This window comes from Callithrix jacchus, chromosome 1 (assembly GCF_049354715.1).
Source record: "Callithrix jacchus isolate 240 chromosome 1, calJac240_pri, whole genome shotgun sequence".
In the NCBI taxonomy this organism is placed as follows: Eukaryota; Metazoa; Chordata; class Mammalia; order Primates; family Cebidae; genus Callithrix; species Callithrix jacchus.
Window position 1 is genome coordinate 11,317,310 of NC_133502.1, and position 15,606 is coordinate 11,332,915.

The 15,606-nt window shown below is 40.2% G+C and overlaps 2 protein-coding genes across 35 annotated transcripts in view; one reads left to right on the forward strand and one right to left on the reverse strand.

Moving 5' to 3' along the window:
• CLDN10 (claudin 10) overlaps positions 1-4,103 on the forward strand; it is a 163,532-nt gene extending 159,429 nt beyond the window's left edge. For both annotated transcript variants that reach the window (XM_078368142.1, XM_002742485.4), the window contains exons 4-5: positions 3,066-3,173; positions 3,772-4,103. In XM_078368142.1, the coding sequence (XP_078224268.1) occupies positions 3,066-3,173; positions 3,772-3,886 (223 nt within the window). In that variant the 3' untranslated portion in view covers positions 3,887-4,103. The remainder of the gene's footprint in view (positions 1-3,065; positions 3,174-3,771) is intronic.
• Positions 4,104-6,904: 2,801 nt separating this feature from the next.
• DZIP1 (DAZ interacting zinc finger protein 1) overlaps positions 6,905-15,606 on the reverse strand; it is a 60,999-nt gene continuing 52,297 nt past the window's right edge. For 16 of the 33 annotated variants that reach the window (XM_078367692.1, XM_078367420.1, XM_035292637.3 and 13 more), the window contains 6 exons: positions 15,339-15,468; positions 14,697-14,750; positions 13,115-13,305; positions 11,629-11,759; positions 10,372-10,546; positions 6,905-8,130 (listed from right to left, as the gene is read on the reverse strand). In XM_078367692.1, the coding sequence (XP_078223818.1) occupies positions 8,051-8,130; positions 10,372-10,546; positions 11,629-11,759; positions 13,115-13,305; positions 14,697-14,750; positions 15,339-15,468 (761 nt within the window). In that variant the 3' untranslated portion in view covers positions 6,905-8,050. Of the gene's footprint in view, positions 8,131-10,371; positions 10,547-11,628; positions 11,760-13,114; positions 13,627-14,696; positions 14,751-15,338; positions 15,469-15,606 lie in introns of all 33 variants that reach the window. The other 17 variants (XM_078367917.1, XM_017969996.4, XM_078368034.1 and 14 more) reach the window with 4 other exon arrangements.

The window sequence follows — 15,606 nt, forward strand, 5'->3', positions numbered from 1 at the left end:
CTTAGAATAGAGTCAATATGTAGTGACTTAAGATATTTTTTTAAAAAGGCTTGCTCCTGTAATCTCAACACTTTGGGAGGCTGAGGTGGGTGGATCAGCTGAGGTCAGGAGTTCGAGACCAGCCTGACCAACATGGTGAAGCCCCGTCTTTACTAAAAATACAAAAATTAGCTGTGCATGGTAGCGCACACCTGTAATCCCAGCTATTCAGGAGGCTGAGACAGGAGAATCGTTTGAACCCAGAGGCGGAGGTTGCAGTGAGCTAAGATTGCACCATTGAACTCCAGTCTGGGTGGCACAGTGAGACTCCATCTCAAAAAAAAAATACATAAAAAGGACATATTTTAAAAAGGTATTAAAGGCTTATTAATATAAGCCAAACTCATGGTTCTCGAATTTCTCCAGAAAGTTTCAATATGATTTAAACTAATGTAGACCCAATTCGTCATCTGCCTGGGTAATTTATCCTGTGATTTGTAGCAACACTGTGTTTGTAACGTTCCTTTCAGTGAACTCATTGTGCCAAGCTATGCTTATGATTTCTATCATCTTCATTCCAACTGGCCACTACTGTTAGTACTTAGAGATTTATTTATAATTAACAATGGTGTCTGGCACTGGCATTCTATTTTAGTGAAGCTCAGTATTTTCAGAAAAATCTCAGACCATGTTTCCATGGCATATTTACACCAAGAGTAATATTAAGCTATAGTTTCAGGAGACAAGATAGAGAAAAATAGAAAGTGTCATACAATTATAATCATCCTGTAATAGTGTACTTCATGCAGAATTTTTCAGTAGAGCGCATTCATTTAGTTGTCAGCAGTAAAAAGGCTGCCAGCACACAGATCTGATGCCATCTTTTAGGATTTCCAGGTGTTTCAGGGGCCAAATGATGCGCACTTCCAGTTTGGCAGGCACGCTGTTTGTTGTCTATGCATAATCTCATTAAAACAACATAAAAGCAGGACTGACTGCAGAAATCCAGGGCATCTTTATAGATGTGTAACACAGTATTTAATGAAAGTATCTTTTCTGAAACTCCCAGGTCAACACTCCTGATCTGCCAACTCTTCTTTTTCACCTGTGCACTTCCCTACTCAGTCCTTGTGTGTGTGTGTGTGTGTGTGTGCGCGCGCGCGTCCCTGTGTGTGTACATGCACGCACGTGGAGACCAAAGGTGTTTTTCCCCACTACACCTCTGTCTCTGCCATTGCCCCTTAAGGGAACCTGGTGAAGTTTCTGGGATGCCAGAGCAGTTAGTACTCCAGAGCAGGAGGAGGGGCTTCCCCATAGTTGTTCTGTCACTGCTCTTCCTTGCCCCATCAATCACCCTGATGTCCCAGGAAAGGCAACACAAGAGTAAAGAAAGGGTCACAGAGCAGCATTTACTGTGCACACATGTCACTCAATCCCAATTAAAAATGCACAACTGAATCACATGTCCCTGATAGATGTGATATGTGTCTTAAAATCTTGAGGATCACTAAAACAGGATGCCAGTGCCGGGTACCATGCATGGTTGATTAAACATACACTCTGCTTCCTGCTTCCCTGACTAGTGACGGGCCCACTCTGTTATATCACTCTGCCTGTGACTCGGACCACCCCAGAAAGCCTGCCCATGTGCAGAGCCAGAGTTCACATACAGTGACACTGCAAGTAGGAGGGTGTGCAGCAAGGCTCAGGAAGACCCCAGGCAGCACTTGGTGGCCTCAATCTGATACCAAAGCCTGGCCTTGGCCCTTGAACTTGGCTCCCCTACACCCTGTGGAAGGAACCCAACCTTGGGCCCTGTCTTGCCTTCCCCTGACCTCTTACTCTCCTTGCCTCATCTCCTCTATGGAGTCTGTGTGATCAAAACAGATCCTCTGACCCTGGCTTTATAAAGCACCTGGATTTATTTTGCCTTGCAATAGAAGTTTGTGGGACCCGAATGAGAGTTACTCTTTATAAAAACAAACAAAAACCCAAAACCAAACTATTCTTCAGATAAACAAACATGAGAACACACACAGTCCCTGACATTTGAGTGTTCTTTTCTTTTCTTTTTTCGAGATGGAGTCTTGCTCTGTCACCCAGACTGGAGTGCAATGGTGTGATCTTGGCTCACTGCAACTTCCACCTCCTGGGTTCAAGCAATTCTCCCACCTCAGCCTCCCAAGTAGCTGGGACTACAGGCACTTGCCATCAGGCCCAGCTAATTTTTGTATTTTTGTAGAGATGGGGTTTCACCATGTTGGCCAGGCTGGTCTTTAACTCCTGACCTCAGGAGATCCTCCCACCTTGGCCTCCCAAAGTGTTGGGATTACAGGCATCAGCCACCGCACCCGGCCTTGGTGTACTTTTCTCATTCCTTGTTCTCTGGGTGACTACACCTCCCCTAGAAGGATTTCCTCTAGTCCACGACTGCAGGTGATCTTGTTTTTTGTTCTCAGTAGCACTCTTCATGCCTTTGTTTCATGGCCTTCCCAGGGGAAGGACTGTCTCGTTTATCTTTGCATCTGCTCCTGCTGCAGTCATTAGCAGAGCACTGTGACCTGCCATCTGGCAGATGCTTAATAGCAATTTATCACTAAATGATAGCTATTGATTCATCTCCCCACTAGACTGCAGCGATTAGTGACGATTTGCACATAGCAGGTGCTCAACAAACATTTACTAAATTGAACTAACATGAAAAGCAAAAGCAACCTTTCGTTCTAACTACAGTCTGCCTAAATGATTTGTCCTGCAGAGCAGAATAAAGAAAGCTTGGCAAGCTTTAAGCAGAGTGCAGAGGAAAGGTGCTGGCTGAGTCAGGAGGCCCTGGCTGTGACCGCTTTTGCTTTGACCTTACCCCCGTGGATGCCCTCATTTCCTTTCACAATGTTGGTTTCGTGGCTATAAAAACACTTTGGGGAGAGTTTACGGCATTTTACAAACGCAAGGTGTTATTATTTCCTTTACAATTTCCAATAGCAAAAAAACATAATGAGCATTTAGTAAATGTTGACTAGCAGTGTTAAATACTGTTTACTCCCCAAATAAGTGAGCTGTAATACTTGTGTAATGCTTTCTCACAGGTATGAATTAGGAGCCGCTCTGTTTATTGGATGGGCAGGAGCCTCGCTGTGCATAATTGGTGGTATCATATTTTGCTTTTCAATATCTGACAACAACAAAACACCCAGGTATGAAAAAGAGACAAAAATGACCTGTTAAAAAGTAGAATGCTATTCTAAATCACTACATGCGGGACAAATTACAGATGGCTCATGTGGTTCTCAGAAACCTCCAAAGCCCAGGATTGGAAGATTGGCAGTACAGTTCATTTTTTAAAGTTTTACCATTATTATATTCCAAAGCAAATTCTGTCAGTAGAAATAAGGGTCTGAATATGAGGACATGTTCTTCCCTTCAGCCTCATCAACATAGTTTTCCTCAAGGTAGGCAGGAATGTTGATGGCCTCTACTAAGTCTCCTAGGTTCCAGGAAGATGAGTTTTAAAAGATGGTTTTGAAAGAGAGTAACTGAACAAATGGCCAAGTCATGAGATTCTTCTGCAGAGATTCTCCCTCCTACTGGTTATTCAGAAATGATACTGAAAATACTTCTTGGGGCAAGAAGAGAGAAGAAAGCTATCTGAGAAAGAGGAAGACTTACATTTAGATATGGAAGAGGAAGACTTCTATTTAGATATTGCCAGAGATGGGGTGAAACAGTTTCTTCCCATTTTTTGTTTGCCCTATGTGTAGAATAGAATCTACCAAACTATGTTTTACCTTTCAGATACGCATACAATGGGGCCACATCTGTCATGTCTTCTCGGACAAAGTATCATGGTGGAGAAGATTTTAAAACCACAAACCCTTCAAAACAGTTTGATAAAAATGCGTATGTCTAAGAGCTCGCTGGCAAGCTGCATCCTGAGTTTGTTATAAAAGCGAACTGTTCACAAAATGATCCCATTAAAGCCCTCCCATAATTAACACTCAAACTATTTTTAAAACATGCATTTGAAGCATTTGTTGATTGTATGGATGTAAATGTTCTTACATGGTTATATACTAATCATTTTCTGTTGTGGCTTTCTATAAAAAATAAACAGGTTATTTACAGGATTTGTAAAATGTTTTCTACATTTATATAGAACGTGAAAAGCATTTAGTACCAAAGATTCAAGAAATATTCATACTCTAGCCTTTTTAATCATTCATAGATAAAAGTCTTTACCCGCTCCTTATGTTTCTTTTCATTCATAGATTAAACAGATATATAAGGAACAATGTCTTGTAAACAGGGGACAATCTGAGACTATTCCTCAAAAGGTGTCCAGGTTAAATGGACATGTTACTGGCTGCATACAGGCAAATTCTAGTTTCTTACATGTGTCTGTCATGATTTTAATTCATTATGACTGCTCTAAGAAGGGCTAATGGAACAAAGATATTATTGACCATCATGTGGCACATCCACCTTAAGGGGCTGAGGCATCCATGGCACAGAATGCAGAGCCCTGAGCTAGGGCATCAACAGGAGCTGAGATAGAGATATTGGTTGTGGTTAATTGTGGAGCCAATTAAAATCCAGTTATGCCTAGTGTTCCATTATTAGAACACTAAGCATGTGGGAGTTATTTATATCCTACTGCTCAAGGTCATTGCCAAGGTGTGATTGGAAAAATTCAAAAAATTGGCCAGGCTCTTTGGCTTATACTTGTAATCCCAGCACGCTGGGACGCCGAGGCGGATGGATCATGAGGTCAAGAGATCGAGATCATCCTGGCCAACATGGTGAAACCCCGTCTCTACTGAAAATACAAAAATGAGCCAAGCGTGGTGGCATGCACCTGTAATCCCACCTACTTGGGAGGCTAAGGCAAGAAAATTGTTTGAACCTGGGAGGTGGAAGTTGCAGTGAGGTGAGATCGTGCCACTGCACTCCAGCCTGACAACAGAGCAAGACTTGGTCTCAAGAATATATATATATATTTTTCAAAACATTGCAACCTCAGGCATAAATGGGCTAATGACACCCCAAGCCCACGAGGTACGTGCCTCACTCAAAACTGATGGGCTGAGTTCTAGTGTGTCTTCCAGAACCTGTTTATGGAACTAACTGGGTATAATTGAGAGACTTGTCACTTCTAAAGACATTTAAGTTGCTCCAGGGATTTCTGAGAAAAGACACAGGTTTCTTCCTAGAGCCAGCCCTATATAACATGCTCCCAAGGGCAACAGTTATCACCGTTAATACACACCTTTCATGTCCTGTCTCACTCACTCTTCACAGGCATCCTAGGAGATGCATGCTGTCTTCATCCCACATTTACAGAGAAGAAAATGAAAGCAGAGCACTTAAGTAATTTGCCACAGTAATGTCAAAACTAGGCCTTTGAACCGAGGTAGACTAGGGTAAAATACAGTTTCGAAGTATGAATAAGAATTGGTATCTGTGTTTCTTTGAGTAAGAAACTGTCTGATATGAATCACAACATGAGTAAATGTATTTTTCTGAAGTGTGAAAGACTTAAAAGGAAAATCACATTGTTCAGAGATGCTCAGTGGAAAGAAAAGGAAATGAACAAGTGTGTTAAAAAATTTTTAAATTCTAAACCTTGATAATCCTTTAAAATAGCTTTTGCAGAAATACAAATTAACTGAAAGACGTAAAGGTCCTACAGGCCAGTGTGGGTCAGGGTTGTGGGTGTGCATTTCAAACAAATTTGTTATTCAAAATTGAGCTGATGAAGATAATGCTTAGATTATACTGAAGAATTTAGGGAGGATGGGGGATGAAGATCTGATAATAACCAGAAACACATTAGCTGGGCATCAGTAAGGGGCAACATAAAGGAATAGTTCTCCCCAAAAGTGAACAAACCAAATTTTATACAAATATCAAGATACAGCCGGGCACAGTGGCTCACGCCTGTAATCCCAGCACTTTGGGAGGCCAAGGCAGACGGATAATTTGAAATGGGGGGTCCGTGACCAGCCTGGCCAACATAGTGAAACCCCATCTCTACTAAAAATACAAAAAATTAGTCAGGCATGGTGGTGTGTGCCTGTAATCCCAGCTACTCGGGAGGCTGAGGCAGGAGAATCGCTTGAACCTGGGAGGCAGAGGTTGCAGTGAGCCAAGATTGCACCATCACACTCCAGCCTGGGCAACAGAGTGAGACTCTTGTCTCAAAAAAAAAAAAAGTTACAACTAACCAGTAAGTTAAAGGAAGGGCTTTTAAGACACAGATGTAGTGACTTACTTTAAATACTGGGTTTATTCAGCAAAAGTTCATTTCCCCAAGCCCTTCTGCTCAGGAATGTAGACATGGCAGACACAAAACATGGAATCGAGGCCTGGCTTAATGCCTGCCCTTGTCACTTTGTACTTGTATGGCTTCTAGGAAGTTATTTAATAACTCTCAGTTTCTCATGTCTTTAGGATGAGGATTATAACAATAACTAGATTGCAAAATTGTAATTAAATGAATTAGTGAATGTTCAAAACCAAACCAGACCAAGTGGTTCAGTAAATATCTGTTGAATAAATAACTGAATGAACAAAGTGACACATGGGCCATCTTGGGTGTGGTGTATTTTTGTAGATTGCTGTTCTCTGTCCTACTACATGAAACTTTGATTCAGCCTTCACTAAAGCTTCTAGAAACATACATATAAATTGAGTATATCTGCATGAAATGGCCTCTGTAGGAAGTCAGAAGGATTTTTTTAGAAGGCAGGAATGGGCTACAAGTAGATAGGGCCCCAGGGTGGGTGGAAACAGAAAAAGATTTGTCCTAACCATTAGGACAGGATGTCATATGGCATAGCTATCAAGGCCAGATTCTCCCTCTGTAAGACCCCTAATAAGTATAAATTTAACTCAGAATTCATCTCTAATAACACAGCCACAGTCACAATGATGTAATGGAGGGCTTTACTGAAAAGGCTGACAAACGAAAAGAGATCTAAAACCCAACAGATCTTTTTGTTAAAAGGTTACTTTTTCTTGCAAAGAGAATATAGTACCACCAAGTTATAGAAATGCAAAAAACAGTTTATATGAACTTTCTGACTTTTGACAATGTCATTGTTTAAGAATATAACTAAATTACTTTTGAGGTATTTTATAATACATGTTGGGTATTTTAAAAAGTAAAAAAAAATACATATGTGAGTTCAGTAATGACTCAAATATTTTCTATTTAGTCTGATAAATTAATTGGCACTTAACTACTCTTTATTCAGAAAATATCCAAGATAAAGAATATGCTATATAAAATAACCAACCATTTAATAGTAACATGCTTACAGTAGCTCAAAGCCGAATGTGATAAATGTACTTCAGGAAAATGTATTTAATATAGCCCTAGCTATATTCTAATTCTAAACTTACTTTTTTGGGGGGTGGGAGGGTGGAGTTTTGCTATTGCCCATGCTGGTCTTGGGCTGGATCCTGGGCTCAAGCGATCCTCTCACCTCAGCCTCCCCAGTCGCTGGGATTAAAGGTGAACACCATCACGCCCGGATTAAGCTTACTTCTATATGAAAAATAACCAGACTAACTTGTAGTGATTAGTGGTTCCCATAATTCAATTTTAGTGGACTAAACTAAAATTTTAGTGTTTAGACTACTAACAGAATTTTATAATATAAACACCTGCAATGCGACAGTATACATAAGAAAAATATTTTTTAAAGTTTTAGTAATTCAAACCAAAACCTGCTGTAACCTTAAAAAAAATCACTTAAAAAATAGTTGGAAAAAAATACACTTAACACTAGAGTACCGTTCTAAAGAAAAAACTTTTTATGACTTCGATGACATGTTATTTTTAAGCAGCAGAAGTCTTAAACACCTATAGGTGCTTCAAAACACTGTTGAGGATCTGATTTTCAATACTGTATCAGGTGACATTAAAGAGATGGTTGTTCTTTGCATTAGACCCTGTGTTGCTGTGGGGGACACGACAGGGCGGAAGCACTGGAGTCATGGAGGCAAGTTACTGAAACACTGTCATACTGAAATACTGCTGGCTTCTGGAAGAATCTTCTGACATGTGGAATTAGACATCTGAAGTGTCGCTCCAATCAGTCACGGTTACTAAGCTGCTTTTTAATGTGCTGGATTCATTATCTTGAAGTCCTGTAAGTGGTGGGGACAGGCAAGAGAAGAAAGAGAAGGCCTCAACTGTTAAACAGGCACATTGTGAAGTCTGTTCAAATCTGTAATTTCATATTGTCAATCACTCAGTGTCTAAATCTGCTCATGAATCCTCATCTCCCAACCCCCATGAGCTTGTATGAGGCCACTCTAAAATCCAAGCATGAATTAGTCGCATCTCTAGGATACACTCACAGGACCCTTAGATGCAAGCTTCCACCCTGCAGCCTACAGGGCAGCAGGGGCCACATCCTGCTTCCCACTCCTTCCCCAGCATTCAGCTCAGGGCCTGGGTGTTGAAGGTGCTCAGTACGTTTGTGTTGTAGTTACTGACTCTGAGTGAATAGATGGTAAATAAAGAAGGATGAAATTAACAAGCCAAATAGAGATTAGGGGTTAAAAACAGATTTTCTAAGGTAGCCTTAACAATGAAGTCAATTTTAGTGGCATGATTCTGAGCCAGTGAAATAGAGTGCAGAGAATTCTACCCAAGTTTGACTCTAGAAATATGTCTCTCCAGGGGCACAGATTTATAGTGTTGGAGGAAAGAGACAGGAGATGTCCTTAGGGTATCCTCTTGGCCATGTAAAGAGTCACTGTAATACAAACAGAGTCTCCTGCTTTTCAATAATTAGAGTTGACTCAGACAGCACAGATAACCGACGCAAATTATGCAACAGCTATGTTATCACTGGACAATGTGAGAGCAAAGGTAGTGTGAAGGACAGAAGCAGCAACAGCTTATCTTACAAAGGGGCAAGAGGCTGCTGCAAATGGAAAGAGCAAGGGTGGAGATGTGCAGGTATTAGTTTAGAATTACAGGCTGGGTGCAGTAGCTCACACCTGTAATCCCAACAGTTTGGGAGGCTGGGGTGGGAGGATAATTTGAGACCAGGAGTTTGAGATCAGCCTGGGCAACCTAGTGAGACCCCATCTTTACAAAAAAAAAGTTAATAAAATGATAAGTAGGAATACAAAAACAATGAAGAAGGCATGAGAGGTGTAGTGGGTGGTAAAAATGAGCCAAGTCCCCATCTGTCTTTGCAGGCCATCAACAGTTAATATCTAAAGTCAATGGATCAAGAAAGAGTGGTTAAAGGCTATTACTGAGAGGCACAGAGGTACCACCACTGAAGGTGGTGAGATGGCATAGAGAAGCCTTCTGAACAACTCAGCTTTCAATGTGTGCAAGAATTACTTTGACAAAAAATTACACATTTCTAATTTTAAAAAATATTGAGTTATTGAGCTTATCTAGGCTCTAAATTGGGGAATATGAAAATCATTTCAAGTCATCTCATCTCATAGTATTTCATCCCACTGACTACAATGCTATTAAGAAAAACCTCCCTTGGAAGAAAATGAAGAAAAATATTTAATAGGGAAACAGACTAATACAGAAACACTTGCCAGAAGAATGGTCTCATTCAGGTATATGATCAGAAATTTTAATTCCTAAAAGGCATCTTCATGAAGAGAATATGTATATGGACATTTTCAAAAATAATAATAAAGCCAGGCATGGTGGTATACTTCTGTAGTCTCAGCTACTCAAGAGGCTGAGGCACAAGGATTGATTGAGCCCAGGAGTTTGAATCCAGCCTGGGCAACATAGTGAGACCCCCATATCCTAAAAAAAGAAAAAAGAAAACCTAAAGAATACAAACAATCTGGGGGCTAGGAGTGGTAGCCCATGCCTGTAATCCCAGTACTCTGGAAGGCCAAAGTGGGAGGACTGCTTAAGTCCAAGAGTTTAAGCCAGGGCATCCTAGTGAGACCCTGTCTCTACAAAAATCAAAATAAAAAAATTGGCTGAGCATGATAGCATGTACGTGTAGTTCCAGCTATTCCGGAGGCTGAGGTCGGGGAGGGCTGCTTGAGCCTGGAAGGTTAAGGCTGCAGTGAGCCATGACTGCACCACTGTACTCCAGCCTGGGTGACAGTAAGATCCTGTTTCAAAATAAAAATAAAATTTTTTTTTAATGTAAAGACTACATTACATTACATAATGTAAAGATTAGTCCTACAATTAAATAAAAATAAGTAAATATATATGAATCAGTAAGTTATACATATCCAGTCCTTACTTAAATAACATAAAGCATTGACAGCTTTCTTTTTGTCTGATGATATGCTAGCATAAGTTAATCAGATATTTATAAAGATGAGGCACAACTAATAAGAAAAGGGACTGAGCTTGTGTTAGAGGAGAAAGCAGCGAACCTTCTCCTTTTGGCCCCTTAGGATTAAATGCGCCCCAGGCATTTAGCACATGAGGAAAATGTGGTTCATTTTTCACAGGCGGAAGTTCCTTCTGTTCTTTCCCAGATTTTTTCCCCAAAGATATCTCTTCCTCTAGGGATGATATGTCCCAGTCTTCATCCTCCACATCTGCACACTAAAAGAAAGGCATGGAGAATAATTAATGTTTCTTTAAAAAACGGTGCCCCTCAATTATTTTGTTGGTTAGACTGAGCAGCTAACACTGAACCATAAGAAGTGGGGAATGATTAATACTTCCAAAGCTAGTCATTTCTGCAGGGCAATGAAATGGATTTGGAAGTTGGTATTTTGAAATCTGAATCATCTCTTTTTCGTTTCTGCCATGGAAATATGTGTTTCCTACTTTACTAATCATGAATGTAGAAAATTCCAGAAGTACACTGTAGGGGTATGAAACTCTAAAAGTCAGGGTACTCTGGAGTAGGAGTGAGGCCTGCTCTCGGTTTTTACCTATGATAATAATGACATCTAACTGTGGGTGCATCACACCAAGGCCTGCAGAAATAGCCTCCAATCAAAAGGAGCACACAGTTCTACCATACCCTTCCTAAAGAAAGATGCATTGGCGCTCTCTTGAATGACACCGGACTTTCTGTCGTTTTTGGCTTGTGTAACACACACAGTATTAACTAAGAAAAGTAATTTGACAAAATGCCCTGGACTGGAAGACCAGTCAACACACATGAGCTGTGCCCAGAAATACAATGGGAGAGCTCCATCCACAGAAATACTTCTGGCCGTTAGAACAGCTGGGAAAATGTCTGGACTTCTTCTCTAATGCAGACAGAGGAGCGTGGGCTCAGCTCTCACTTCAGCTCCCAAATGGGACTAAACCCTAAAAAGTTCCTAAGGTCTCATGCTAGGGTAGTGAAGAAGATCTGAAGGCCCCCAAGATTCTGGCCAGTCACAAGTTTCTTTGTAGAAACCATTTGATATCTGCAAAGTATCAAATAATACGTGTGACAAGATTTTGAAAACCTGTAAAATGTGATACTTATTGTGTATTATTACCATTATCTTTGACTCTCTAGGGAATGGAAAGAAATGCAATACTGAGAACAAGAAAGGTGAAAATCTCAACCTCTGCTATATCAGCTAAATATCAGTTTTATATTTCACCACAAGAAGTGTGATTATTAAGGTGTTATTTGTCAAAAGACAAATTTATGTATATCTAGCAAGTAAAAGTGATTTCACCTTTAGTTCTTGTAATTCTTCTTTTTTGATAAACATCTCAGGAACATTAGTTCCACCAACTGGTTTATTCACATTTTTGCGATGTGAAAACATCTTTTCAACTTTTTCAGTTGGTGTTTTAATGGAGGCTCCTATAAGATCAATAGAAATCAGTCAAGTGAAATATTTAAAAATTTCATCTATCTTCAGTTCCAAAATAACCTTATAGGAAACTTTGAAAGAGTCTAAGCTTTGCAAATAATTATGCATTATTAAAATAAAATCAGTTGATGTACTTTGGGGTTAAAAAATTCAACACAATCCTTAAAAAATCATAATCCTTGAGACTATGAGCTATAAAGTTTTCATTTTATTTAATTAAAAAAAATAGAGACAGAGTCTTGCTATGTTGCCTAGGCTGGTCTTAGTGAGCTCAAGCAATCCTCCTGCCTCGGCCTCTCAAAGTGCTGGGATTACAGGTTAGAGTGGCTGTAAAGTTTTCATTTTAAATCAAAGAAAGATGATCTCATTCAAGTATGTGGTGAGAAAATAATTCCAGTGAGATAACATGCATGAGTGGAATATTCATATGGGTATTTTCAAAAACAATATGGATTCTTTTTAAATGAATTAGTTATATTTATCTAATTATCTAAATACATGGCATATACACACTGTACACAATAAATTATATCTAACAATATATTAAACATTACATTTATGTTTAAAATACATAATTTAAAAATTGCATTAGGCAGAATTAAAAAAAAAATAATGACCCATCAGTTTTACTTCTCTTCAGTAAACATCTGCAGTGACAAACTAAGATCCTGTCTTCCTTTAGTATTATTCCAGCTCCAAGAGGCAGCACAGTGTATTAGACCAGCCATTCCCATAGTCACCCAGTGCCCTGGGTTGAATTGTGTCCCTCTAAATTCATATGTTGAAGTCCTAACTCCCATACCTTAGAATGTGACCTTATTTGGAGGCAGGGTCTTTGCAAAGGAGATCAAGATAAAGTGAGGTCATCAGGGTGGGCCCTAATCCAATGTCCTTACACAAACGGGACATCTGGACAGAGATGCACGCAGAGGGAAGATGATGTGAGGATGCATAGGGAGAAGGCAAGCCAAGGAGAGAGATGCGGAACAGACCCTCCCTTGCAGCCCTCACAGGACCCAACCCTGCCAACACCTTGATCTTGCACTTCCAGCCTCCAGAACTGTGAGGCAATAAGGTTCTGTCCCTTAAGCCACCCAGTTTATGGTACTGTTATAGCAGCCCTAGCGAACTAATACAGCAGGTATCATCCCCAACTCCCTCCTCTCTTTCAACTGGAATGTGGGTGGGCTGCGAGGCCCTGCCCATTTTCCGTGGGCGCCTTTGGCATCTACTGCATCCATTACTCGCACACCCTCCCAGCTCAGACTCCCAATGCTCAGTGCACCGGGTGAGGACCACTGTCCTAGATAAAGTTTCCAGAGAGTTTTCCAAGGTAACAGCTCACCTGCAGGCTTGAGAGAATCATCAGTGTCCTCGATTTCGCTTCCCTCGGTCCCGTCCGCGTCACTTTTGACTGCGTTCTTCCCGCAGCTGCCCTTGCTTTGCGATGGCGGCACAGGAAGTGGGCCTGGGGATGCGTATGCCCGGATGAGGTCGTCGTCCTCCTGCTCCTCCTCTGAACTAAAGGGAGGGGTCCTACACAAATCAACACACACCGAGACAGCGGCGCTGTTTCCTTAACGCGTTAGGATTTATGACATTAAGAGATGGGCCTCTTAAAGTGGTGGCAATTTTCTCAGGTAATTCCCGGTGAACACAAGTGCCTCTGTGGCCATGGCCAAGATGGCTGTGAGGCCAGACGTTACACCCAGGGCTGAGGTGTCCTCCCACGCCCAGATCTCTGCCAGCCACAGGGCATGTTTATCAAAATGGGCTGAAGCTGGGGCCTGTCTCCTCTAAACCCAAACGTGTATATTCTTCATAATTTTGGTTTTCACACACCTAAGAAAAACATTTCTGAAAGAAAAACATTCCTCAATAAAAACACTACATCTTTTAAAATGGTGTCATTACTTACAGCTTTTTTATACTGCATCTTATTGTAAAAAGCTTTTACACAGTCTCATTTGTATCATCACACGAATTGTCACCCACATTTTAAAGTGAAATAGAAGTTCACAGCAGTGTTTGTTCATTTAAATAATATTTATTGGGCACCCAAATTCCAGATGTCAGACTTGCACATGTTGATTCATTCACACAACATCCCAAGAAATAATGCTCTTCCCATGAGATGTATAAGAAAAGTGCTTTTGAAGGGTGAATGATTGCTTATTGTCTTTACTACAGAGTGCCTCAATGAAGAGATATTTATGTCATCAATATCTCCAGAATAAGGCAATGATTATTATTTATGATAAAATTAGTTTTGCTCATAATTAGTTAATATACCTACAATTTATTGAGTGCCCATAAGTGCCAAGCCCTCTTCATAAATTCTCATTTAATTTGAAGAACTATCCGTGAAAAAGGCAGCATTATTCCACATTACAGATAAGGAAATTGAGGCTTAGAACACCCCATATTACAGATAAGAAAACAGGCTTAAAACGGCAGCCAACTAAATCAGAGCAACTGGGCTAGGGTTTTTAGTATCCTAAGAGAACTTAATAATGACCCTTACTAGGGTCATTATTCCACAAAGAGCTAGGGCACTAAATTATTACATTTAAAACAAATTTACACTGTCATGGATCTAGCCATAAAAACTCAACACTCGACATTTAATTTAAATATGCTTATTGAGAAATTACTCAACACTGTGGGTGGGGAGAGTGGCTATAAGAATGACTCAGGTGTCCTTTTTCTTAATGAGTCCACAATGTGGTTAAGGACTATTGACTTACATAATAACTAATAAAGAAACAAAGACATGTCACAAATAACATATCACAAAGGAATAACAAATTATGATATTAAATAATTAGGGCTTCGGTCAACCACAATGAGCATACTACTTTAAAATGAAAGGAACGTTCAGTGAAAAGTATTTTTTAAATGACCCTCTTATCCCTGTCAGTACTCACGTAATAGTTGAAGACTTTCTGGGAAAATGATCTTCCATGATATTTTTCTTAATTCTAAAAAACAACAATAAAATATTTCTAAATTGCATAAGTTAATAATATAATTTAACATACATTTCTGTGGAACTGGTGATTTTTGCTTTTAACACATATTAATGAGGGAGAGCAGCAACAAAACTCTCCCAGTGTCAACAAGAGACTGGTAGGAATGACAAGTGTGATTCTCTGTTGGACCAAACACTGTTATGGACTTAATGTATCTGTCCCCACCCCTTCTCCAAATTCATATGCTGCAGATCTGACCCACAGGATGTTAGTATCTGGGGGATCTTTGGGAGGTGATTAAGCTTAGATGAAGTCATGAGGATGGAGTCCCCATGATGGGACTGATGCCTTATAAGAAGAGGAAGTGAGACCAGAGCTCGCTGTATCTCCACCATCTGAAAGCATGGCAAGAAGGCAGTCATCTGCAAGCCGGAAAGACAGACTTCACCAGAGTCTGACTATACTGGCATACTAATCTTGGACTTTCAGCCTCCAAAATGAGGAGAAAGTAAATTTCTGTTAAGCCACCCATTTTGTTAAAGCAGCCTGAGCTAAGACAAACATTGATAAAATAAATCTCAGGGCTGAAATACTCACTTTGAAACAGATGTCCTATCAGTAGAAACAGCTCTTTGTCTAACCAGTTGTCTGTTTTTGGGAGGAAGTTGTATCATTTTGGGTATTTCTCCAATTGAAAGGGTATCCATTTGAGAAACATTGGACTTATCTGGAATATAGTGTCATTCATGAGTCTCCATTGCCTTTATGCTCAGCAAGTGAAAAGCAAAGGTAAACGGTATAATACCCCCAATGTTGCCATGGAAACGAACAATCCCATCTCTAGGGTTTAAAGCCAGACTCTAGG